The sequence below is a fragment of the Ambystoma mexicanum genome, chromosome 11, assembly GCF_040938575.1.
Source record: "Ambystoma mexicanum isolate Mex_15411 chromosome 11, UKY_AmexF1_1, whole genome shotgun sequence".
NCBI classification, from domain to species: domain Eukaryota; kingdom Metazoa; phylum Chordata; class Amphibia; order Caudata; family Ambystomatidae; genus Ambystoma; species Ambystoma mexicanum.
In genome coordinates, this window is record NC_090934.1 from 1,094,613,486 (window position 1) to 1,094,641,366 (window position 27,881).

The 27,881-nt window shown below is 45.3% G+C and overlaps 1 protein-coding gene across 3 annotated transcripts in view; it reads left to right on the top strand.

The window, feature by feature from the left end:
* Positions 1-27,881, top strand: part of MINDY2 (MINDY lysine 48 deubiquitinase 2) — an 838,774-nt gene that overhangs the window by 609,952 nt on the left and 200,941 nt on the right. The window contains exon 6 of one of the 3 annotated variants that reach the window (XM_069624357.1): positions 24,735-27,626. The exons of 1 other annotated variant lie outside the window; for it this stretch is intronic. In XM_069624357.1, coding sequence (XP_069480458.1) covers positions 24,735-25,283 — 549 coding nt within the window. In that variant the 3' untranslated portion in view covers positions 25,284-27,626. Of the gene's footprint in view, positions 1-24,734; positions 27,627-27,881 lie in introns of those variants that run through there. One more of the 3 variants, XM_069624355.1, reaches the window with a different exon arrangement.

The following is a 27,881-nucleotide window of genomic DNA, read 5'->3' on the forward strand; positions in this document are numbered from 1 at the left end:
GCACTGACTTTGTGGAGAATATTTTGCATTAGAAAAAAGGCATTAGTAAGGCCATTCCTTTATTACAATCCAATAAAGAAAATAATTGCTCCATCGCTTACTACACCATCGCTTACTCGGGAAGTTAACCTCAGAGTGGAATTTTTTTTGCCACCATCTCATCTGACCCTTTATATATTAGGGGTGTTAGGTCATCTGAGTAAAACACATGTCAGATTCCAAGTTCAGAACAAACTCATTTATTAAATTAAATGTCAGAATGGAAAAGCGCCTATCTTGCTATCTTGCCCTATACTAGGGCGGGGGGGGGGAATTTCCATTCCAAACCAAAACCAAGGAAAGTCAAAGTCAATAAGTTCAACTTCGGAATCTGTCTGTGTCCAAAACCTATGCTTGCCCTCACAACTAATCTTATTCAACGTGTGGGGATGTCGGAAACCAACAAAATAGTGTACAGTGTAAATGTCAAAGGTTGCTTTAGCTTGTAATGTTCTTTCAGCCCCCCTCCGCAACTATAACACAGTTCTTGTAACAAGTCTTAAGATTACCTTGAGTTCCAGAATAATAAGTTTGAGCAATACTCTGGGTTCCCTTCCCCAAGTTCCAAAGCACAGTTCAAAACATAAAATATCCTGAGGCTCCATCCTCAAGACAAACAACCAATTCCAACTCCAGTGATGTATTCATTTGAGGGTGTTTCCCAATTTCTTTAATGTTCAGAGCCACGCTCGGACCCTCTGTATGTGGCTGGTCTTTGTATCGCAAAAAGGTTTTAGTTACAATAAAGAAATCATTTAAATTCACATTTGTTAAGTTAATTTCCCAAAGTTCCCTTCACTTTGGTAAATAATACCCATTTGGTTAATAAGTCTTTGTAGCTTCTTTGTAGTTCATCATCTGTTGGTCTCTTTATAGTTATATTCAATGGATTTGTAGAAATAAGAGTTGAAAGTAGCTTACAATATAAAGGTTCTTTCACTTTTGGATGCATCATCTGGTGTAGGTAATTATTCTGTGAAAGCCTTCCCTCTCTCAGTTTATTCATACGTAACGGATTTCTTTTAATGCAGTGTTCAAAATGGTAAGTTTTGCAATAAGGTTCTTTGCTGTTCGGCATCTCTGTAGCATGTACAGGTGTTAAGGTAAGTAACTCGGCTACACGCAAGTGATTTGGTTTTCAGTGCGGTATTCAAAATGAATATAGATTTTAGGATTTGAATATTCTATTCTCGTTTAGTTAATTAAGTATTGTAACTCCCATTGCTTTTAACTTTGTTTTGTTAGTTGATTTATAATGCACGCCTCACCCGCAGGTATCTGGGCACAGTACAAGATTATGCAGTTTCTTAGTTACACAAGAAGTAGTAAAGGTACAACAAATTATATACAATATGTATAAGTGCAATTTCAGAGTTATTCACAATTACAAAAAACAAGGCAGTATTGGGAAAGTAACATCAATAAATACAGTGGACTTTCGAAAACATGTTTTCCTTTCCATGCCACCACTCCGTAAAAAAGTATTCATGCAGCTTTCATGAGTTAACAAGCTTTTTTAGTGTTCATTGATTTGTAAGGATTCTATGCGTAGACCTTCAACAGCGTGCTTCAATCCACACGACCAATCCGTAGCAAAGTATCCTTAAGCGTGGTATAAAACACTTGCATACCGGTTTCGGTCTGTCTAGAAACTCACTGATTGCTTTCATGCTGACAGCGCAGATCTTCCGGCCTTCTCGCCTTTGCTTGAGGGCTCCACCTTCTGCCCTCAGGCACTCCTGGGTCAGCTTCTGACCCCAGGAGAACGAGCACCTTGAATAGTAGACAGAGGGGCAGCCTTCCTGCAGGCCCCCCTTTCACGCTTCGTCCGTTCCACGAAGCCCCTGCTTGCAGGCCGCTCTTCCATGAACAATAAGCAGGTCACTCATGTACATCACCTCACTGTTCTTCTTGGCCTCTCTTCTGCTGTAAAATCACTGCTGCTGCTTCTTTGACAATTCCTTCTTTCTCCTCCTCTTCTTACACGAGTTAGGTGGGGCCTTTTATACATCTGCAGCCCCTCAGCAGGTTGCAGGTGTGAGTTCACAATTAGCCCTGCCTGACCTCTACTGCTCTCAGCAGGCGTCTTCTTCGTCCCAGTACCTAAGTGGTGACAGCAACTAATCTTCACTGCTCTCAGTTGCTTCTTCCTCATCTCAGTACTTTTAGTGGTCATGGGTGAATAGTCCAGGGGAGTTGGTTTGTAATACCCCATGAAGACGGGAGATGGGTTGTCTTGGTCTTTATTAGGGAAAGGCGGTTACCATGTTTTTTAAAAAGGCATCCAACTCCTAGTCCCCACAGACCCTCCACCCAGGTATTCCACCCTCGCTTTTCCACCCCCACGGTCAGGATACAAGATCGAAGGCTTTTCCCTGGCCACCTGCGCAGAGAATTCATGGGGAACAGGAGTGAAAACACTCTCGGGTTTCTCACAGGGGACATGCAAAACCATATTCCCTTGTGGTCACCACCACTATGAAAAGGGCTGGTGTTGCATTTTAGTTCTGAGGCACCTCCCAGTAAGGAATGCAAGCAGCTGTATACCTTAGGGACACATCCTAGAGGTGGCACCAGCTCTATTGCTCCTTTTTGTCGTAAAGTTAAAATCTCCTCTTCTAGAATTAGGTAATGTTCTGTTGACATTCTTCTTGTGCGAGGAGGATGGTGGTGTGGTGTTTCAAGGTACCTCAGGAACATATATCAAACGAATTGCAAAAAATACCACACTATTTGCAGGCTATAACGCACAGTGGGACGAGGTACTCTAACATCTCGATTCTGTGCCCGAACCTATTAAGTCGCACCTTTATAAAGATCTCTACAGATGGCAAACAGCCCAAAACATATTTTGGACTCAGTAGACACTTCAGGGAGAGTAATTGCTGAGGGCACTCTGCTTAAATGCCATTCATTGCTTCGGGATTCCGGGTTGAAACCTGAAAATCAAGCAATGTTAATCAACATGCCGATTGAAGATTCAGTCCTGTTTTGGAAAAGCAGCTGACAATCGGCTTGAGACAACAAAGAAGCAGCACAAGACTTTAAAAACATGAGGCCAAATCTCAAATAAGCATTATGTCCAACGGGGCACCTTCAACACACGGCACACTTTTCGCAGCCAAGACTTTACAAGATCCAATCAATCTGGATTTGGAACATCTGCCTCTTCTTACTACAGTCCCAGGGACAATCATGCTCTTATCATTCAAAACAAAGGTATTTATTCAGTGTACTGCCTTGGTACTATGAAAGATCTGACAATGCTCCCAGTTCTAGACCTGAGCCCTGCAAACATGTATGTCAAGCCACAAAAATCCAGGATGACTACACTGCAGGAGGTAATTCCTCTGCTAAAACAAGGGGATTACATGGACTCATTGGACATGAAAGTTCCATACTGTCATATTTCAATGTTGCCAGTGCACAGAAAATACCCAAGATTCAAAGTGGGAGACCAGCATTGCCAGTTCAAAGTGCTACCATTCAGCATAGCCTCATCCCCTTGAGTGTTAACAAAAGTCCTAGCAGTGGGGGCTGCACACTTAAGAAGGCAGTCCAATCCAGTTTACCCTTACCTAGACTACTGGCTAATAACAAGCGACACACCTCAAATGTGTCAACAAAACACCCAGCAGACAGTCAACCTACTGTTTCATTTGGGCTTCTCCATCATCGAGAAAAAAATCAAGTCTAGTGCCCAGCCAGTTAAACAGTTTCTAGGGGAACTAATTCGCACAAACAGCTTAGTCTTCCCCTCCAATAAATAGCTGGTCATCAGGTAACTGTGGGAAAAGTGATGCGCCTTCTGGGAATGATGTCTTCCTGTATTTAACTAGTGCCACACGCACAATTGCGCATGTGTCCTATGCAAGAGGGGCTGGTGAAACAATGGTCGCAATCAATCTGTCTGTGGGATGATCTAGTGATGGTTTCGCAATCTCTGGTTCTGTTGCTGCAGTGGTGGTCCAAAGAGAACCTTTTAAAAGGAAGACCTTTCAACACACCAGCTATCATAGCCACTCACACTACAGACGCATGCATCCCTAACAGGGTGGGGAGCACACTTTCTCCATCACACTACGCACAGGGTGTGGACACAAGCTTTAACCAGAAAATGTCATGTCAACCTTCTGGAACCACTAGCATTCTTCAAAGCGCTTCAAGCTTTCAAACCACAGCTGGTACAAATGATAGTTCTCATTCAAACAAGACAGCACTTAAACCATGTTCTACATCAACAAACATGCAGGGACACATTCTCCAGGCCTGTCCAAACTAGCCCAGAACATTTGGCTGTGGGCACTAAGATGCAACATCTTTCTCCTAGCACAGCATGTTCCAGGGGAACTCAATTCTCTGGCAGATGTACTGAGAACACAAGTGGCAATTAAACACAGGCATGCTACATAACGTCTTCTCAAACTTCTCACAGACTTTGCTTCACAAAAAAACACGCAATGATAAAACTATGCATACAGATTTCCCCAGCCAAAGTCCAAGGGCAATGCTCTGTTAATGAACTGGCATGGGAAGTTTGCATACACTTTCACAGCCCTCCCCCTCCCCCACTGTCAATACCTATTCTCAACAGAATAGTACTCAAGCTACACCGGGAACAAGCAAAACTGATCCTAATAGCTCCAATGTGAGCATGACAAGCCTGGTTTTCACACCTACAAATTGTGTCTTATTGTCCTCCCATGAAACTACCGTGCCCATTCAATATGTCACAGAACCAAGGGACAGCACTTCTCCCATGCCCTCAGACATTGAACTTAGCAGCATGGCTACTGAAGTCCTAGAATGTGATAATTTAAACCTAGATCAAAGGGGCATGGACATTCTAAAAGAAGCACGTAAGCCAAATACAAGACATTGCTATTTCAACAAATGGAAACGGGTTGTGTTATGGTGCAAAGCACGTACAATCAATCCAATTGACTGTTCACCTTCACAGGTAGTACACCATCTACTGCATTCGTTAGACTCAGGCTTGGTCTTCAATTCATTACAAGTACATCTAGTGCTCTCTGTCTACACCACATCACAAAGTAAAGTTTCATGGTGGAAGGGGCCTGCGGTTAAGGCATTCATGGAGGGTGTTAAAAGATCAGACAGGGTTTTTTTATGGCATGAATAGTTACAGTAAGCTGAGGGAGTTTTAGAATGTTATTTATCTTAGGAAGGACTGTGATGAAGCTTTTGCAGCTGTCAGTATTGATGCTGAGAAAGTATTTAATAGAGTGAACTGGACTTCTCTCCGTCAAGTCCTGCTTAAAATAAATTGTGGGCCTTGGTTTTTGTGACTCTTTAATGCCTTGTATATTGGGGCTAAAGCTGCGGTGTCCATAAATGGTCTTGGCTCTGATTTGTTTGCCATTAGAAGGTGTACACAACAAGGCTGTCCTTTGTCGTCTATGCTTTTTGAATTATTCATAGAACCACTAGCTGCTGTGCTCAGAGCGCATCAGGGTATATGTGGGATTCTGTTGGATGGTTGTATTTCTAAGGTGCTTGTATATGCTGACCATCTATTGGTGTTACTCTCAAACTCGGAAAGCTCTTATAGGAAGTTGATGGCATCTTTACAGATGTTTGGCAAAGTCTCTGATTGTAAGGTTAAAGTTGATAAGGTGTTCATTATCCCTATGTCGTCTTTGTGCCACATGGCCCTCTTTGATGCTGGGCGAAGTGCTTGGGCCCCCAAGTGGTTTTAGGTATCCAAGTTACTAGGGAAGTGGATTCGCACCTTGGTTTGAACATTGGGCTCAAGCTTGCGGAGATTGCAGTGTTCAGTCTTAAGTGGGATAGACTGACTTTGTCGCTCTGGGTTAAATTAGTACAATTAAGAGGACCCTGCTCCCCAAGCTGTTGTTTGAGTTTAGTATGCTCCCTCTTCCGCTATCTGGTAAGCTGGAGCATGATATGAACACGTTATTTAGTCATTTTCATTTGGTGGTTGGGGAGGAGGGGGGGATTTAGAAAGCCAAGAATTTGAAAAGATGTCCTTTCGAGGCGGGTGCACTTGTGTGGCTTTGGTTTTCCTATAGTTAGACAATATGGCACAGCCTTCACACTGCATACTCTATTACTGGGCCAAGATGATTTGTCTGAACTGGTCCATCATTGAAAAAGATACTGTTTCTCCTATCCCCTTGGACTGTCTGCTTTACATTGACAGCAGACGTCCACGTGACTCGACCACACTTTTTTATTAAGCATGTCAAACAGATCTGGAAGAAGAGTAAAGTTCTTGCTTTGTGCAGATTCTTATTTTTGAGGAACCCAGCTGTGCCGATTAATAATCGGACCCTTTCTTGGGTTTCCTGGCAACGGGCTGATATTTGGAAAATAGGTCAAGTTCATGATGGTCATACTTTTTTTTAATCATATTTTATTGATTTTATAACATACAACCACTGGTCCTTACCGGGCCAGACCTCAATAACAGCCATAACGTTCGATGGAATACGCACTCAAATAGATCACATACAATACAAATCTTATAGCAGGTTCTCTACTGCAATGTCCACATCGTACATTCTATGGTGTTATGTTATCAAAAGTTCAAAGGTTCATATCGTGTCTTCCCATCGTTGCCAAATCTTGTCCGCTTTTTCGGGGCATCCTGTGGCTATATATACTCTCCTTTCTATGGCGATGCAAATTTGTACATCTGTAATCCACTGGCCTACTTGCTGCGACTCCGCTGCTCCCCATAGCTGCGCTATCTTTCTTTTGATTATCGCTGTTGCAATCATGAAGCAGAGCTTTTCATACCTTGAAAGGTCTATCTCGCTGTCTACTCCTAGTAACAGTAGTTTGGGGTCTCTGGGGATCGTCTGTCTCAGGACCCTTGTAAGGATATCGCAACATTGCTGCCAATAATGGCTAATATTTGGGCATTCCCATAGTATGTGAAAGAAGGTTCCCTCCTCTCCTCGGCAGCGTAGACAGTTAGGTTCGGCTATTTTACCCCAGCGGTACAGGGCTACCCTTGGGTAATAGATTCTGTGTAATATCTTCAGTTGCACTAGTTGTAGCCTGGTCGATATGGCAACTTCACGGGGGTGCATTAGGATCTGAACCCAGTCCTCCGTCATGATCTCCCCGACTTCAGTTTCCCATTTTGTTTTTAAACGTACCAGTTCTGGTGTGGCAAAGGAGGTGATAACACTGTACATGACTGTGGTGACTTTTGCCTGAATATGTTCTATGACTATGTTTCGTTCCAATGGGGGTACAATCTGACATGTCAGAAAGGGTAGGGAGGTGCTGTTGTAGTGCATGCCGGAGCTGTGTGTAGTGGTATCTTTCCGCATCCGGGAGGTTAAAGGACAAAGGTAGTTCATCATAGTGTCTAATAGTTCCTTCTACTATAATGTCTCCAACTTTTTCTATGCCATATCTCACCCACACTGGCCATTTCGCCAATTTAGCTACTTCAGGGAGGTTCCTATTGTTCCATAGCGGTTGTATTGGCGTGACTTTGTCCCCCCATCCTATAAAAGCATGTGACTTTGCCCAGATACGAGACGTCTGTGATAGCATATCTCGAGGGGTCGATCTGGTTGTTGCAGGATATAGCTCTATGGGAGGTGATGCTCGCACGTGTGGTATTGTGGCTTCAGCGTGTAGTGCGTCGTTTATTACTGACATCTGGCTGGCCCAGTAATTAGTCTGTAGCCTTGGCAGGCCAATGCCACCCTCCCATATCGACCTTTGCAATGTTTGGGGAGCTATTCTCGGATGCCCACCGCCCCATAGGAGTTTCCTGAGTATGCAGTCTATTTTTTGGAACGTCTTCATAGGTATGTGTAGTGGGGCATTCTGAAGTATGTACAGGTAGCAGGGAAGTGTTAGCATTTTAAACAGTGCAGCGCGGCCCAGCAGGGTCAAGGCTAGAGACATCCAGTGCTGCACATCCCCTGTGAATCGTTCTGTGATGGATTGCAAGTTATTGAGTATGTAGTCATTGAGATTTCTTGTGATCCGGATGCCCAGATATTGAAAGTAGTCGGAGGAGACTCTATATGGGCAGGGCTTGGGAGCCTCCATTCCTAATTGATTTAATGCAAATAGTGTAGATTTGGACCAATTCACCTTTAGGCCAATAGAGGTTCCATATTCTTGGAGTAGCTGTGTCACCACTGGGCATGTCGTCTTGGGGTCTCGCAGGTATATTCATAGATCATCTGCGTACAGTGAGACTCTGTCCTTCCACTCTGGCCCGCCAGGGATGCCTCTCCATGTACATGTATCCCTCAGCAACTGGGCCAATGGCTCCATGGCCAGTGAAAAGAGGAGTGCTGATGGGGGCAGCCTTGCCGCATCCCTTTTCCCAGGGCCAAGGATCGTGATGTCCAGCCATTTACTCTGACTTCGGCCATCGGTGCATTGTACAGCAGTTGAACCCAGGATAGAAATCACTCGCCGAACCCCATTTTATGCATGATCGCCCAGAGTGCCTCCCAGTGGATTGAATCAAACGCCTTTTTGAAGTCTATTGCAAGTACTCCCAAGGGGATATTCAGGGTTTGGGCACGTTCGATGGCTAGATGTATTCTCCGTATGTTCATTCTCGTGGATCTATTGGGCCTGAAGCTACATTGGTCTGGATGAATTAGGGATGTTACTGTCAGGCTTTCTCAAATCTGATGTTGTCCCCGGAAGCTGCTGAACCCCCGCAGTGCCCTTTGGATGCTAACCTCTTAACTGGTATCAAACAGTTCAGTTGAGAGCACCCCCAAGGGAAAGGGGGAAAATGGGACAAAATAATAAACTTCAGGTTTTGCTCAGCTTCTTTATCTGTCAACCTGTTGGTGAAAATAACAACAAATTCACTTTAGTCACTAACCTTTGAATTCCTTGGCTCTGACTTCTCTTTATAAATTTAAGTAAATAAACACGCCACCATACCTGATTATCCTCTGTGAATAACGTAGAGGATGAGTATGAATTCTACTGAAGAAAACTTAAAAATAGAGTCTCAGATGCTCTTACTAATTTCTTCAATTCGGTTTTGCAAAAAACTGCTAATCGCTCTCAGTTTAATGAGTTTGTCTTCAAGCAGTTCAACTGTCTTTTACCCAAACAACCCGCTGGAAATATTATACATGTAGTTTGTATTAGTGTCTAGCTTCAACACAAATTCCAAGAATGACACTCTAGCTATTCAATTTCAAATTGTTTGTTTCCTGAATGTATAAAAGTGTTCATTAATTGGATCTTTTGCTTGCAAAGAAGATCGCTCATAAAAGAAGCGTTCCTTTAACCAAAATATGCGCATGCGTGAAGATATTGTTTACTCCTTCTAAAATGGAAGCGCACATGAACAAGGAATTGAGTTCAAAAAGGAAACTGGCATAGGCGCATGCGTAAAGGAATAGTATTCCACTCTTCTTAATATGAATTGTTCAAACATGAAAGAAGAAATTCCTCAGTTCCAGACACTAATCCTTGAAGAGGCAGCCCAGTGAAGATCACGCGCCAGGTTAGAATGTTAGTAAATTAAACATAACGCCTCGGAGTCGCGTGGCTACCACACTGTCACTTGCGCAGACAGTCTAAGATTTCTAACGCTAGTCCGACGCTAAGAAAAGCACTGTTACCGACAAAAGGTACAATACTCAATAAACTTTTATACGGCCGAAAAAACACACGACGCTAAAAAGATAAACAGACCTCCACACTCCAACTTGCCAGGTGCAAAAAATGTGACGCAGTTCAATTAATTTAAATACAGTTCTAGAAGTTCAAAAAATACATTCTTGAAAGAACGAAATGAACTACTATATAAACAAAAACTAAGAAAAACAGGAACAAGTTAATTAATGGTTTTGATTTTTAACTCCTGCTTGAAAATCATAAAATTCCATAAAAGATAATGAATTCACTTAGCTTGCTTCTTTCTTTCACCGGAACGTTTTCTAAGTTTCTTCTTAAATCTCCAACACTTTCCTGGTCCAAATAACTAATTTTAGGCACAAGGGCCTAACTAAAGTTTTCTAAAAACTTAAGAGCTTCAAACATAAGACCTTCCAGCTGGGCTTCTGACAATGAAAGGCGGTTTAGAATGTTCCAACAATGCCTTTCTTTTACTTCTGACCAATCACTGATCCTTTTGGAATTCTCCATTTTGACTTGGGAAGCTCTCCACACTCTGCACAGAAAGTTAAGGCCCAAACCATACTTTATGTTAATCATATCCTCATTCCACCACATTCATCCAAATCCCACGAAACCTGACAGTTATGACCTGTTGTAGGCGTGTTTCTAACAGTTTAGCCAATATCTTCGCCTCACTGTTAATGGGGGATATTGGTCTACATGAGCTACAATTATCTGGGGGTTTATCTGCTTTGGGTATTACAATTTATTGTTGCCTTCCTTAGGTCCGCTGGTAAGCTCCCTTTGGTTCGGGCCTGTTGGTACATTTTAGGTAGGTGGGGGGCCAGTTCATTACCGCCTATCTTTTTCAAGGTTTCTATGGTAAAGCCATTCAGTCCGGGTGTCTTTCCGGATTGGAGCTGCATCATGGCTGCTATTATCTCTTCTTCCGTGATTTCCATTTCCAGGTTAGCAACTTGTTCGGTGTTTAGGGAGGGAAGGGTGATCTCTTCCAGTATGGAGGCTTCAGGGGAAGCTTCAGGTGTCTTTTATATAGTCCTTCATAGTATCTTGCAAACTCTTCTGCTATATCCGCGTCCATCAGACGCATTCCGCATTTTGGGGCGTGATTGCTCTTACTTGATTGTGTCCCTCATCCCTGCGCTCGAGCCACGCTAGCATCTTCCCCGCTTTGTCACCTGTTTCATAAATTCTGGCTATCATTGCCCCATGTGCCTGTTTTGTGTTATCCAACGCAATGTTTTGTAGCTTTTTTTGGGCCAGAACCAAAGCTCTATTTGTGTCGGGACAATCCTGGGTTAGGTGTCTCCTCTGCCTGTTTAACGTTTGCCTCTGCCTCCCCTCAATGATTCCAGTTGTGCTTTCCTTTGTGCTGCACTCCAGGAGATGATCTCCCCTCGTTTCACAGGTTTATAGGCTTCGCATAGTGTAATGGGACAGTCTACCGATCCTTCATTTAATTCAAAGTATGTTGTGCTGGCGTTTTGTAAACGTTCTATCAGCTCTGGGGAGCCTAAATGGTAACTGTTCAGTCTCCATACAGGTGGCGGGGTTGGTTTATTTGTCGTGCTTGACATGAGTAGGGGGGAGTGATCCGAGATGCCTCTTGGAAGGTATTGTGCTTGTGTTGCTGTATGTATTATTGCTGCTGGTACAAAGAAATAGTCTAAGCGCAACAGTGATGTATGTACCCCGGAGTGATAGGAATATCCCTTTTCCCCAGGGTGTAGGTTGCGCCATACATCTCTGATACCAAATGCTTCCACAAATGTGGCTAAGTTGGTTCGGCGGTCTCTATTGTGTAGGTGTGTGCGATCTTGTATATTGTCTATGACATCATTGAAGTCTCCACCTAGGACCAGGATATCAGAGGTATCATCAATCAGCTAAGGTGTAATGTCTTCTATTAGCGTGGCTTGTAGCGTGGGCGGGGCATAGATCGCTAACAGGGAGATTGTTTTATTCCAGAGCGTACCCGTGACATACATAAATCTGCCCCCAGTGTCTTGTGTTGCTTTCGTGAGGGTAAAAGGCAGTTTTTTATGTATTAATATTACTCCTCTGGCTCCCGTCGTGATGCCTGCCTGTATTGCTGTGCGATAGTTGGAATGCTTGAATAGCGCATTGGTTGTTCCTGCTAGGTGAGTCTCCGTTAGGAAGGCTATGTCTGGGCCATGTCTATTCAGGAACTGTCGTACTAGTCGCCTCTTCAGGCTGTTTCCTAGGCCATTCACGTTCCAGGTAAGAAGCTTTAAGGCTCGGGTCTTAGTGTCTTGCAGGGCCATTTAAGCACTCATTGTTGTGGATGACAGTGGAGCCCCCCATGGTGGAAGCATTGCTTACATTCGTCTTGTGGGAGGCAACAATGGCCAGTGTTTGACTAACACCTGATTCTCATAGGTTTCGGTGTTCTATTGAGCTTCTCCATCTTCTGAACATATACCCAAATACCCCCTCCCCATACTTCGCACCCAACTGAAGCATCTGTCGCCCGTTTATAACTCAAACACAAATTAAACAAAAACTATACACTCTCAGTACTCGTGCAATAAGTTCCTGTCAGTTATACTCCTCCAATCTATTATTGGGACGGCGTATGTCGACAGGGTATGTGGTTGGGGGGCGTATAGTGCGACATCGCAGGGCCGCCAGCTGCCTTATTAGGCACGTATTGTAGCTTCCGGTCCGTATGTCCACAGGGTGAGCATGCCGTAAATATTGTTGTCCAGCATCTGCTCTTATTCGTCGCCTTCTGGGGCATTTCCTCTTGTTGTTGTGGTGGTGGTGGCTTGTCTGGTGGCCTATTTGTCCGAGGTCTGTTCCTTTGAATTCTTTGCCTTCTCCATGGGCCCCAATCTCCTCCCAGGTTGCGTTCTGTCCAATTCCATGCCTCCCCTGGGTCCGTGAAATGCACTGTCATACCATTGTGGTATATTTTCATCTGTGCCGGAAATAATGGGCCATATTTCACATTCAATGTCTGAAGGCGTTTCTTAAGAGGGTCAAATGATTGTCTTGCTTTTTGTACTTCTTTAGTGAAGTCGGGAAATAATGCTATCTTAGAGCCGTTGTATGTTATTACGCCTTTCGTTCTGGCCATTTGGAGCACTGTGTCACGGTCTCTATAGTTCAGGATTCTAGCGATCACTGTTCGTGGTGGTGCCCCAGGAATCGGTCTGCCCGTTGGTATTCTATGGGCGCGTTCAATGGAAAAAAATGTGGACAAGGATTTTGGGGTAAATAGATCAGCTAGCAACTGTTCCAGAAAAAGCTCCATGTTTGCCCCCCTCTGTTTTTTCCGGCAGACCGAGGATTTGCATGTTATTCCTTCTCAATCGATCTCCCTCTTCCACCCGCTCTTCCAGTGCTTTGATGCGTTCCATTGCACTGTTCATTTGTTTGACTCATGCCTCATAGCTCATCTTCTGCCACTGATATGCGAGTCTCAGCCTCTCCCGTTCGGATGAAAGTTTCTGGAGGTCATGACACAGTAGGGACACCTCGGTGCTAATGCTGTCCATTTTTACCTCCATAGATGCTCGCAAGCTGGAGATGGCGTTCATCACATCTTTAAGTGATATGTTTTCTACAGGTTCTTGTGGGCCATCAGATTTATTTTGGTCTGCTGGGGGGGGGGGCAGGGTCGGTGTTGTGTATTGCTCCATAGTGCTCTGGGTCCCTGCTTTCTTGGCTTTCTCCTTGTCCATCTCAGAGACTATTTACCGAGCCCTTTATTCCTCTTATGTTTGGCAGTTGGTAGAATGGGTTTGGCTTCACAGTTGTATCACACCTTTTCCTATAGTGCACACAGCCCGGGTGGTAGCTTTGTGGTTACTTTGTGCCTTATGTCCGTACTGTAGCCTGGTCATCTATTTCGGGTGGTTTGGCCACTCCTGCCGCCTAGTTGTGCTATGTATATGCAGGCTATCCGTTATTCAGGTATCCTGCGGATTTAATGCCACTTCGCCGGCACCCTGCGCTGTTCATTCACTACTGTATGGAGGCCCTGGGGCACGGGTTGTTGGTTTCTTATGTTTGACACAACAGCTCCAATTGTTCATCAGGGACAGTTTAGGTCTATTTTCACATGGAAATGCTGCCAATGTGTGCCCTCTTTCTTTCCCTCTCCCTTGTTTAGGCTCGTTGGGAGCACTACACGTGGCACAAGGGCTCCCCTTGGATAGCCTTGCGTGTTGCAGTTGGCAAAGTGCTGCCCAGCACCGAGATGAGCTGGAGAAGGGCGTGTCTCTCGGGAGGGGGTCCCAGACCGGTGAGGTCTGATCGTCAAGGGTCCCGCCTGCCATGCGGGTTTCGCCCACTGTGGGCTGTGCTGGTTATGCCGGCTATTTCCCTCCTCCCCCTCTCCTTATCGCCTTTATGGATCCTGGATTAGTGTTGGAGGGCCGCAGATCACCCGCCAACACAATGGGGTACAGCGTGCACTCTACGTAGCACGGAGCGCCCGCGACCTTCACAAAGTCCACCTTTATCGTACTGGAGCTCCGGGTAGTACAACGCAGGCTCTGTTAGGGCAGTCCTCCTCCTTCCAAGAGATATTGTCTCCCACCTCGTTCAATGCGTGGCAGTGGGGGGATGCTGAAGGGCGTCTCTTACAGTGCTTCAGGCGTGTGTGGTTGGCATAACACCTCATAGTGTTATGACATTGTATTGGGGCAGGAGGTGTTGTTTCGGAAGGGACATACCTTTTTTCCCCTCATCATTACTTCTGCTGCTGGGAGGACAGGTGGGGAACGTTTTGTGCGCCACAGTCATGTCAGTGGGGGGCAGGCTATGGCCTTTATCATCCCAATGATGATCACAATGTCCGGATGGCAGGGACTTGCCCTCTGCTTCCCTTTAGTTGGCTTGGTCCGAGCTTCAGAGTCAGTTACATATGCTTGCATGGTTTGCTGCAGCATGGGAATTCAGCTGTGTTAGACGCGGTGCTATGGCTGTGCGGGACCAGCCACGGCTTACGCTCTGTTGTCTCCACTGGCTGGACCTGTATCAGTTCCTGTGTTTTGTTGCTGTGGGGGTTGGGCACTTGAGTGTCTGGTCTCGCACTGATAGTGGTCCACGAGTTCACGAGTCTCGGGGCTTCAATGCACGTTCATCTCCGGGGGCCTCCAGGGGTGTATCCTCGCGCGGCCAACCGTTCTTCAGTTCGGTCGGGTTCCAGGTGGTCTGGGGTTGGTGTCTCGCCGGGCAGGGCACTTCGCCTCTTCCTGTCCCGCAATCCGCCGTTCCTGTGCAACCGCAGGTCTGGGTCAAGGGCAAGCAGCTCTCCCGCTCTCCGCTCGACCACCACGGGGTGTTGGTTGCGGAGACACCTCCGCTGCGGTATGCGTCTGCCCTTTAGTTTTCAGCTCTGGCAGCCATCTTGGATTCAGCGTTCGGCTTCAAACGGTCCCGTTTTCTGCAGCATTTTCCGTGCGTACCGAGCTCCGATTCAAGCTGATTTTGCAGCGATCCGTTGTCTGGGGATTCTGCTACCTGTGGCTGTAGTTTCTTTCAGAATGTGCTGTTATTTTGCAGGATATCGGACAGGATTTAGCTGGCATCCCGGGAGCAACGAGGGAACACGTCTACATCGCTCAGCAGCAGGCCACACCCCCGGTCATACTCTTCTTGATTTTGAGTTCTTGTGCTTCAAATACAAGTTGAAATTGTCTGAGTTTAATCGTTATTCAGCCCTAGAGAACCTTTTTGGTATGCTGCTCACACCCCCTAACGCAAGTCTGCATGGTTTGCCTATGATCCTGTATTTGACCAAGAGTATGCCACACTCCGCTTCTTTGCTCTATAAACTACTTACTCCATGTGAATATAACTTGGCGTCTTTGTGTGGCAGAGATCGCTGGGAGTGAGACCTAGGTTGCAAACTCTCTGATATTGAATGGTCTCGTGTATATGCTTGTCCATGCAGGTTCAAGATTGACTTAGATTTGCGCTTCACACAGCAAAGGATTAATCATTACATCTATTGGTCGCCCAAAAAGTTGGTGTCCTGTAAGTTGAGTCTAGATGGGTTATGTTGGAATTGTAAAAGTGTTGCAGGTACCACTTTGCATTTGTTCTGGTATTGTCAGAAGATCCAGTCTTGCTGGTGGGAGGTCCTCCAGCGTATGAACCTTGTGCTGGGTCTTTCTTTCCCCTGTACGCCTAAATTGTGTTTTGGGCCAATTTCCAGCTGACATTAGCTTGGGTTTATAGAGCTCTTGTGGTGGCTTAGAAACATATTTTGTTGCAATGGAAAAGTGATGCCAGGCCTACAGTTGATGACTGGCTTCACAGCCTATTGCTCCCTTCTGGCAGGGACAGAGGGTGTCCTTCAAGCATAAACAGCGGCTTGATAAGAATGCAGCCATTTGGGATGATTGTAATGACCTGTATGTTTAGCTTTCCCACTTTTTTTTCTTTTTTCTTTTCCTTCTCCCAGGGGTGTAGGAGACCCGTAAAATCTGGGATAGCGGGGGAGGGGGCGGGGACAGGGGACACCTTAGGGACTTTGTTTTTTTTATTTGTTGTGTTTTAGTCAAAGAACTCGACTTTTCACAAAATCAAAATAGCAGTATGTATTAAATTACATATATCATCACTGAAAAAGAAAAGCATTTCAGAATATAAAATCCTCCCAGCGATGGACCTTTAGAGAGATCTTTTATAATGCACTCACCTGCGCTTTAAATGCAGATGCTTTATGGAGTTTTGCCAACCCTTCTAATCCTTTTCCACTTGAACCCTCAATGATGGAACACTTTACAGCAGTGTATGGGCTGCAATCATACTTCAGCACCAGCGTATTGACTGGATTTATATGGATAGTGAAACAAGTGCTGTTGTTGAATCTCAAGGCGCTGTTTTATTTTTTTCTGGGTCAACCAGATGGCTTATGGTGGCCTTTATTAAAACTTGTCTACAACTCATTATTCAGCTGGTGGTGGGTACCAAAAATGCAGTTACATCCCTATTTTAAAACAAGCGTTGGCAACACCAACCATTTGGGCTTTAATTTAGGCATGGAAAAGGCACTTGCCAAGCATCGCCATACTGGTATTAGGTACCCACTGATGGTAGAAGCTGCAAAACGGTGCAAGTATCTGGACATTTAATAGCCGTGCCCGGCAAATGCCCCATACGCATAGACAAGCACACACTTGCCATTGCTGGTTTTTAGTAGGACTTCAGTGAAGCAAATGCATAGTGCAAACAGACTGATTGATTTTTGATTGATTGTTTATTAGTATAGCGCCTATACACAATGTGTTTCAAAGTGCTTCAAGGGGTAGAGGGAGCATAGGAAGAATACAGTTACATTCTTACAGGTGCTTGAAACAACTAAGAATGTGAAGAATAACTATCATAATCAGCCTGGTGATTGGAAAAGGAGTGGATGAAGGCATCCCTGGATAAGACATTTGTATACACTAGTAGTATGTTCCCAGCTCCAATTAAGTTATTAACTACCCAGGGCTTTGTAGTAAACATCCCTAAGTCAGTGCCTTTATCTAAACCAGAACTGGCACTTTACGTGCTCTTTATAGATCATTCTAGTGTTTTTTTTAAAGGAATAGGTTATGGTGTAAAATGAGTCTGCGGCCCGCGTCGCATCCATCCTCCAAAAACCCATGAAAGTTGCTAAAATAGCCCAAATAACATGATGCTTTGTCGCAAGGCAAGATGCCACGCACCCTGGTACAAGCTCCCACTATAGTACACGTCAGAGGTGAATATATACCTCATTTGAGGTTAGTCCTGACTTCAGACCTAGGCTGCAGGTAGGATTCAGTGAAAGGGGAGTTTATGCACGAACAGCCTGCTGTGACTCTCTCTTCCTGGAGAGGACCCAGACAGGAGCGCAGATGACACTAGGGCAGTGGGAGAGCGCCAAGCTCAAGCTCCCAGGTTCCCTCTAATAAATCCTCCCCATGCCGGCCTGCACCTGGGAGAGGGGGGGCCACTTTGTGTGTTATCAGGCCCAATCAATGCGCAGACAGATATGGTGTAGTGTATATATCTGCAATTATTTCAACAAACAACTTCTTATCATCCTCGTGCAGGCCTCGTGGGCATGGATCAAGCGTTCAAAGAAGACACATTTGTGACTCCACCATTTATCCTGTGGAAATCGATATAATATTGTGACCCCAATCGCATTGTTTAAATGTATGTTGGCCTACGCCAAGCTGTCTAAAGAATACCATGTACATAGGTTCCGCGGCAAGGTCTTGACCTTAATGTATTGTGTAAGCCGCCATCTTGGATCTAGCCGCCATTTTAGGTACTCTTGCAGTGTGGAAGTCACCCTGAATCACAAAATGGAGGCCGAATGACATTTTGAGAAAGACTCCGGCCATGGTGACCTCCGCACACATGAATAAATAATATGTCCGCAGGTCACTTGTTAGGGTCACGAACTAAGACCTTGTCCTCTCTTTAACCTGTGTGTAAATATGTAACTGTATCAGTGGAACTGATCAAATTAGGTAAATTGTGTGTTCGACCTGGCTACGAACCCTAGCCATGGTTCCAAGAATGGTTAACTTGCGAGAGGGCTGGCCAATGCAGGACAAAATGTATAAAAACCCAAGCATCCCGATGATCGGTCTCTCCCACTTTCAGTGCGAACCTTACGTTGAAGGTTCGCGTGTTAGTCAGAGGGCCGAATAGCTATCCGTATGTCAATTGACTTTGGTAACTTTGTAACTTTGAAATAAAGCGCTTTGTATGTCCTTTGTAACCTGTGTTGGTGAGTTTCCTTTTGGGCTATATCATATCAATTTCTCTGTTTCCACAGTTGGCGCCCGAATAGGGACCCTCAAGATTGATGCCGGATCATTGAAGGTTGACGCAGACTATCGAATCGGGATCGGACGGTGTGATACTGTGGGCCCGACCGATCGAGACGCGATACCTCGGCAGCGCTGCACGGTCCGATCCTTGGGCGATAGTCGTGCAGTCTGACACGGCATCTTGACGAGGGTCCAAATCCGAGGCGGGCAGATTTGCCGAAACCACCGAACGCAGGTAAAAATTCGTTAGTTGAAGTCCTTTGTAAACCGTACGGTCCTCCTTAGGTTTGGTTAGGTGCAGTCGTGACCCGGCTCTTAATTTAACCCTGACAATTTGAATTTGGCGTATTGTATCTGCAGACACAATTATTGGACCAGGTAACACCAATTCTTTGAGAAATGCCTGGGAAATTGTCTAGCTGCTTTAGGGCTCTGTTCCGCAGCGATCGACAATCTTTGGAATTTAGCCGTCCGGCACCACAGGAGGGGTCGCCGGCGTGTACTATGTACTGTAAGTATGGCATTGGTAGTATTGTATTTAATGACATTTGGCACAGACAGACCAGAAATGCCTCCGAATTTCGGTGGCCAATCAATGGTAGTTTTGAGATCCCCCATATTGAATACTTAGAATCGATCTTGCTTAAGAAAAAGGCTAGGCCAGCAGCCTTTGATGTGTTACAAAATTGGAAAAAGGAAGCATTGCAGCAGCTTAAAAGTAGGGATAAACATGCACGTCATAAAACAAATGCCGAAAAGGCATTGTTGTATGACAAGGAAAAACGATTAGAAGAAGCCCAGAAAATGGATAGAGCTTTCTCGCTCGAGGTCCAGAAAATTTACCCCTCTAAAGATTTCCATGTTTCCGAGGAGTTTATTGAGAAAATATTGAACGAACGGAGGCCTGATTCTTCAGCGCCACCTCCGTATGCTCCTATTGTGGGCACCTTGCCCGTTCCTGCTATTGTTCCCGTTGCTATCCCTACTCCCCCTGCACAGCCTATTGCTCCTAGCTCTTTGGTTGTCGCTCCTCTGTCTATTACATTGCCTCTCTCCCCTGCACCCTTGTTAAGTCCTCCTACACTTTCGATTCCGGGGAGTCCCGTGTTCGTTAAAACAGATCCCGGTGCAGGGTCAACAATTGTGACTCGTAGTACTGTTCCTGCAGGCAGGAAACAGGAACTATTTGCTTGGGCTAAGCATTGCATGGAAAAAGGTGATCAAACTGATGCATTTTCAACATTATCCAATTTGCCTGATTTTCCCGAGAAAAATGTTTTTATTGAAGGTCTGGGGATTCACTTAGGTGTAATGTGGGGTAGATTGCAGACTTCGGATCTCCCACAAGGGGTGAGAGATCTGAATGCTTTGGCACTTTTGAGGGATACAGAGCAGAAAGTATATGGACATGTTGATAGGTTGTTTGAGTTTAGGAGGGATTTTGAAAAGTTACAAAACGAGGATGATGAGGACGACAGGATATATGTACAGAAACGGTTCCTTTCGTGCCGAAGATCAGCACCTGAGGAAGTACGAATTTGTACCAAAGACGCGATTCGATGGATCTCGGATTCATCGATACCGCCAGATGAGGTGTATGACACATACAGTCAATACACGGTAGAGATGCAAAGAAAGGTAATCCAAGTGATGGTACAGCACTTACAGGAGGAATGTATAAGGAAGAAGGTTGGTTGCCCCATAGAATTATTGGGTATTTGTAAAAGAGCTTTTTCGCCTGACACTTCTACAGCCGTTTTAGCGCTCGATTTGGCCCTATTGCTCAGTAAGCGGTCGGAGGTCCCTATATCTCAGTTGCCTATGAGAGAGGTCCCTCCGACCCTTGTCCCAAAAGTAGAAATCCCCGCCGACGCGGCGACTGGTACTCCCGCGACGGATATCCCTGCACATTACGTATCGCAGTTTGTTCACGTCCCGTTCTCTCGACAGGAGGTGAACACGATTAGACAATCAGTCCCTGATATTAGGAAAAACCCGACAGGGTTTTATAAAGAGATAGAATCCGTCTTACAATCTTCTGTGTTCACCTTAAGTGACATGGACTTCTTGTTTCCAGTGCTTTTGCCAGTTGATGTATGGAAACAGATACGGACAGTAGATGATGTGCCGGGGCTAGGGGATACATGGGTAAATCTGATTAGAATAGATGGGGAACGACCAGCTGGTGAGAAACCCCCCCAGGTAATACTTACCTTACCCGATAGAATAGTTGCTAAACTAAAAACTATAATCCCAGAAAAAAGGATTATTTGGGACAAGCTTACGGCCTGCGTCCAAGGGAAAACTGAAGGTACTACTGAATTCTTTAATAGATTTGAACAGGTGTTCTCTGACTTCAGTGGACAGGATTTAGGCACAGAGTCGGGGAAGAGGTTGTTTGTGGACACATTTGTACGTGGATTGTTGCCCGACATCCAGTCACAAATTATGTCCTCAGAGAGCGCTTGGCAGGCAAAATCCCAGTCAGAGGTTTTGCATATGGCTCAGTATTATGAGAATCGGGTTAATAATGAAAAAGAGAAAATCGAAAAAAGAAGGGGCGACTTAAAGACTAAGGTATTGTTGCAGCAAATTGTCAGAAACCCCAGAGGAGGTACGACACAGACTAGAGGTCAGTACATTCCAAGAGGAAATACTCCTCCGAATTCTATAAATATTAATCAGTGTGCTTATTGCCGCCAGGAAGGTCACTGGCGAGCACAGTGCCCTGCCCTTCGTCAGAGGTCAGGAGGCACATTTGGAGGTATGGGTAGGCGACCAAGGGGCCGCCCCGGAGCAGGGGGCCCTGATAGGGGTCAGCTTCTACAAGATCCACAACAACCTTTTTCACGGGAAAATCAGACTCCGAGTATGGACTCGAGAAATATATTTGATCACCCTTCTGCTGCCTATCTTTCTGAAGAACTTCCCTTTGACGAAGTTCTGCCTTACTAGGATTGCCCGAAGCAGCGTTTGGAACCTTTACCTATTCCCGTTATTCAGAAGGGCCCCTACGTGGAATTATTGGTGGGGAATAGGAAACATCAGTTCTTGATCGACACTGGAGCACAAAAGTGCTCCATTGACCATTCTAGGGTTCCAAACATCCCACTGTCAGGGCAAACAAACGTTTCTATAGGGTTCTCTGGTATACCAACTGTTTGTCCGGTTTCTGCGCCGGTATCTGTTTCTTTGGGTCCTTTCACAGACCAGTGCCCTTTTCTTCTTACTTCAAACTGCGGAGAAAATTTGCTAGGGTCGAATTTGTTAAAGAAACTGAATGCAGTGATTCATTGTTCCCCTGACGGAATAAGATTAACAGTTTCACCACAGCAACCCTTTAACTCCCAGTACTTGACCCGACCTCTACCTCCCGAGTTTGACATTGTCCCGGAATGTTTGTGGGCAATAGACGACAATGATGTCAGGATATTGCACATCGAGCCTGTTAAGATAGTCTTGAAACATGGGGTTAAGCTACCACGCATTCCGCAATATAAAATTTCAATTGAAGGTGAGCGTGCTCTGAAATGCATTGTCTCCGATTTTGTACATCGTGGAGTGATCGAAGAGATAACAGGTAGCTTATGTAATAGCCCGATCTTGCCAGTATATAAGAAAGGAGACAATGCAATTCCGTACCGGTTTATAATAGATCTTCGTGCTATTAACCGAGTGGTAGCACCACAATTTCCAATTGTGCCTGATGTAACTACGATCGTAACAATGATCCCTGCTACGGCTACACACTTTAGTGTCGTAGATTTGAAAAACGCCTTCTTTAGTATTCCGATACATGAGGAGAGCAGGTATTTGTTCGCGTTCACCTTGGGGGGACGCTCGTTTACTTTTACAAGGGCACCTCAAGGCTATACTGAAAGTCCTAGTATCTATAGTAGAGCCTTAAAGGAGCAGCTCGACACCCTTGAATTGCCACCTACTTGCACGCTGCTTCAATATGTAGACGATTTGCTCTTGGCTGCAGACTCTGAGAAAGCTTGTAAGGAAGGCACTATATTGTTGCTTGTTCATCTAGCTGAAAATGGTCACAAAGCTTCGCTAAAAAAATGTCAATATTGTTGCCAGGAGGTTGCCTATTTAGGCTACCTCCTGTCAAAGGAGGGAAGGAGATTGGCACCTGAACGAATAAAACACATTTCTGGCATGTCTGTCCCAAAATCACAGAAGGAAGTCAGAGCCCTGATAGGGATGGCGTCCTACTGTAGACTGTGGATCCCGAATTTCTCACTAGTGGTAAAACCGATGTTGGCTTTGACGAAGAAGGGCATTTCTCTGCCACTGCCATGGGAATCGGAACATCAACGATCATTTGAGCTTCTCAAAACCGCGCTATGTTCAGCACCGGTTTTGGGTACACCAAATTACGATAAGGCCTTTGTGTTGTTTGTGCATGAATGTGATGGATGTGCTTTGTCTGTGTTAACACAGGAACATGGAGGGAAGAATAGGCCGTGCGGCTATTATTCCTCCGCCCTCGATCCTGTTGCATGCGCTTTGCCACGATGTCTGCGCGCTGTTGCTGCTGCCGCTGCGTCTGTAAAACAGAGTGAGGGGATGGTCCTAGGCCACAATTTAATTTTGATGGTACCTCACTCTGTTGATATTCTATTGAATAAAACTCAAACGCAACACCTTACCTCTGCCCGGTTGACAAGGTACGAATTAGTCCTATTTGCTCCTCATATCCAAATTAAAAGGTGTTGTGTTCTCAATCCGGCTGAACTCTTACCTCTCCCGCAAAATATTGTTTGCGGTGATGAAGGATCACATGACTGCCTGTATGCCACAGAACAAGAAACAAAGGGCAGGATAGACCTCTCAGATACTCCTTTGAAGAATGCGGAAGGGGAGCTGTTTTGTGATGGCTCCTGCTTCAAACTTCCGAATGGCACATCTACAGCTGCTTATGCAGTTACTACTTTGAACAAGATTGTTGAAACTAAAAGGATTCCGCATAACTCCGCGCAGGCCGCGGAGATTATAGAGTTGACCCGCGCTTGTGAGCTCTCCCAAGGGCATAGAGTCAATATTTATACGGATAGCCAGTACGCCTTTGGGGTGGCTCACAACTTCGGAAAACTGGGGTCGGAAAGAGGGTGTCTGACCTCACATGGGACCAAGATTCAGCATGGTCCCTTAATAGTACAACTACTTTCAGCGCTCTCACTCCCTGAACAATTAGCGATCATGAAATGTGCAGCACATCGCAAGGTCATAGACCATGTGGGCAGAGGAAATGCTTTTGCAGATTTGATAGCTAGACAAACAGCCACAGACCTTAGCACAGACATGTACACTTCGAGGGAAGTGAGAGATGTTTGTATAATAGATGAAGGCATTGGGTCTGTGCGAGATATGCAGACTGATGCCTCAGTTGAAGAGTCTAGGAAGTGGGCTGAAGGCATGGGAAAATTGGATGATGAAGGGTGTTGGGTGGACGCATCCAACGGGAAATGGTTGCTTCCTGATTCTTATGTGTTAGCAATGGTTACAATGGCACACGGTCCAACGCATGTGTGTGCCCAGCAAATTACGAAGATATTGCAGCAGGTTTGGGTGAACGATAAAATTTTGGAAACTGCAAAGAGACATGTTCAGAATTGCATGATTTGCCTACAGCACAATGTGGGTAAAGGGACAGTGACTCCAAGGGGAAGTTTTGGGCCCCCCTCTGTCCCCTTTGAAACCATTCACCTTGATTTTATTGAAATGGAGCGATGTAATAACTTGAAATATGTTCTTGTCATCATTTGTGCTTTTAGCAAATGGGTCGAGGCTTTCCCTGTCAAAGATGCTACCGCCATGACCACCGCAAAGATCCTGGTGAAAGAGTACTTCCCTCGATTTGGGCTCCCGAGGATAATTTGGTCGGACAACGGCCCCCATTTCATCGCAGCCGTAATGTTGCAAATATGTGTTGCCCTAGGGATTGAGAAACGTTTTCATTCAGCTAGGCACCCTCAAAGTGCGGGGTTGGTAGAGAGACACAACGGTATTCTGAAAAACAAACTTGCAAAAACATGTGCCGATACTAAGCTAAAATGGCCCGACGCTTTACCTATTGTGTTGTTAGCTATGCGCACCACACCCCAGACTAGAACTGGGCTCTCTCCGTTCGAGGTGGTAATGGGAAGGCCTGCTAATATCTGGGGTCTCCCTAAACCTAAAGCCCTGAGGGATGTGGATAATGTATTGCTCATAGATTACTGTAATCAATTGACTAAGAATCTGTATTTCATTTACCACCAGGTGAATGCTGCCTTACCTGTACGGTTTACGGGCCCAGGACACGATATACTGCCCGGTAGCTGGATCCTGGTGAAGGCCTACGAGAGGTCTTCCTGTCTTGCGTTTCGCTGGCGCGGGCCCTACCAGGTATTATTGGTCACCAGGACGGCAGTGCGGGTGGCAGGAAAGAAGAACTGGGTACATGCAACGCATGTTAAGAAGATCCCTCACCCAACGCCACACGCTACAGAAGATACAGAACCCCTCGCTGGTGCTACAATCTCTGATCTCGGAGTAGCAGGCAGCGTTGAGAGTGCGTCGGAGAAGTTCTCTGAGCCTGAGGAGCTCGGGGAGCCGTCCATTTTGTCTCCGCACTCTCTTGATCAATCACTTCCGGAAAATCTTGTTTCGAGCTCTGCGACTTCCGTCGCCACCGACACGACGCTCCCCTCAGGGAGCGACGATACTTTGCTTTTGGATTCAACAAACTTGGGTACCATCAGGTACAACCTTCGACCACGGAAATGGAACTACCGCACGAGTGTCGTGCATCTGGAAGGAAAAGAGTGATTGAAGTACTGTCGTCTTTCTTTTTTCGAACAAAAAAAAGGAGGGTTCTGTTGGCTAGGGTTGGGAAGGACTAAGAAATCGCGCGGCCGAAGTGCCGCCAGCAACGAACATTCGGGCCGTCGATCGGGATGACCATGATGCCTGCCGCCTTCACCGCTGCTCCTCGTATTTAACTATTAGATAAGGAGGTGACCAAATCGAATAATGAACAATGTGCCTGGGCCCCGAAAACGTACTGTTGTGTTCTCGTTCTGATTATTGTTATTTTTGCAACTGCTGCCGTGGGACTTTGGTATTTTGAAGAAATCTATCCTTTGAAGCCTCTGTTACCGACCAAAATCGTACCAACTGTTTTGACTCCCTCTGTACACCTTCACACTCTGTCCCCTAGGGACTCTCGGCATAGACAGAAATATCATAATAACACTTTGATGATAGTGATGAATGCTACGCATGCTATTTTGAATAAGATTAATTGTTGGATCTGCACTCACTTACCACAACATGGGAACAAGGGACTGGGATGGTATATACATCCCTTACCTTTAACAACTTCTTGCTATGCCTCTCTTAGAGCACTCTTCTTTGGCCGATGGAATGATAGCATCTCAGGGAACTTCGATGGGACTAATTTGAATGAATTTGAAAAACGTGAATTGACTCCCCTGGGATGCTCGCTTTTCGCAAATAGAAGCAAACCTAACGTCGCTTCTATTAGGCCGTCTGATAAACTATCTTTTCCTTTCCAAAATCTAGTTTCTTTTAAGATGGCTCCGATAGGCAATAAGGATGCCATGCCTCCTTCTTATTCTGTGAATCATAGTCCTGATTCAGTTCCTTTCTGTGTACAAAGAAATGGCACTAGGCCAATGGGAGACTTCGAGCCTTGTGTAAATACTGTAAACTTGACTGGGGAAAATAGGCCTTTGTATGTAGGGGGACCCGTTTATTTTGTTTGTGGTAGTTTAGCTTTTCCCTGGTTGCCCAAGGATTGGCAGGGGACTTGTTATTTAGGGATATTGTTACCAGGTGTATTTATAGCCAGTACCTTAGAGGTATCTAAGGCTCGCCCGCGACGGGATAGTAATGGAGACACCCCTGGGCAAGTGTTCGGGGATATAGCCAAATCAGTAGTGCCCTTTTGGGGACAAATAGCAAATTCAGAAAACATTAGGGGATTAGCGAGGGTGTTGGAGAAAACGATCAATCGGACCACGGACATACTTTACAATATGACCTTAGAGCAAAAGGCGATAAGATTGGTAGCCCTTCAAAATCGAATGGCATTAGATGTCATTTTAGCTGAACGAGGTGGAGTATGTAAATTAGTGGGGTCCGCTTGTTGTGTTTTCGTACCAGATTCTTCGCCAACAATTTTTAAAGCAATTCAGAATTTACACACTCTCAGTTCTGAAGTCCATATCCCTGTAGGAGACTGGAACCTTAGTACTTGGTTTTGGGATTCTTTACGATCTTGGGGGTGGAAGGTGCTTTCTGTCATTTTAGGGATTCTGTTATTTCTTTGCTGTTGTTTTCAATGCCTCCCGAGTATATGTGGAATGATGGGGGGATGTTGTGCTCAGGTAATGAGCGCAATAGGGCATAAGATATACGCCCCGAAGACAGCATCTAAAGAGTTCATGTTGCAAGAAGTTCTTATGAACAACTTTATGGCTATTGACATTTCGGACAATGATGCGGAACCTATGGATGATAATGCCTTCAGTTATTTTCGAAAGTATTAGGAAATGATGTATTAGCACTTGGCATAGGCCAAAAGGAGGGTCTGTGGAAATCGATATAATATTGTGACCCCAATCGCATTGTTTAAATGTATGTTGGCCTACGCCAAGCTGTCTAAAGAATACCATGTACATAGGTTCCGCGGCAAGGTCTTGACCTTAATGTATTGTGTAAGCCGCCATCTTGGATCTAGCCGCCATTTTAGGTACTCTTGCAGTGTGGAAGTCACCCTGAATCACAAAATGGAGGCCGAATGACATTTTGAGTAAGACTCCCGCCATGGTGACCTCCGCACACGTGAATAAATAATATGTCCGCAGGTCACTTGTTAGGGTCACGAACTAAGACCTTGTCCTCTCTTTAACCTGTGTGTAAATATGTAACTGTATCAGCGGAACTGATCAAATTAGGTAAATTGTGTGTTCGACCTGGCTACGAACCCTAGCCATAGTTCCAAGAATGGTTAACTTGCGAGAGGGCTGGCCAATGCAGGACAAAATGTATAAAAACCCAAGCATCCCGATGATCGGCCTCTCCCACTTTCAGTGCGAACCTTACGTTGAAGGTTCGCGTGTTAGTCAGAGGGCCGAATAGCTATCCGTATGTCAATTGACTTTGGTAACTTTGTAACTTTGAAATAAAGCGCTTTGTATGTCCTTTGTAACCTGTGTTGGTGAGTTTCCTTTTGGGCTACCCGGCCTCATATCAATTTCTCTGTTTCCACAATCCGGGAACATGAGGCGAGGTACCATTCTAATTTGTACAAATCTCCCCTCTACTCTTCTCTACTCCACATTCTCGACTGCTTTACACCGTTTTCCCCCCAGTCCCTTCCCTGCACCCCATACTAAGTCA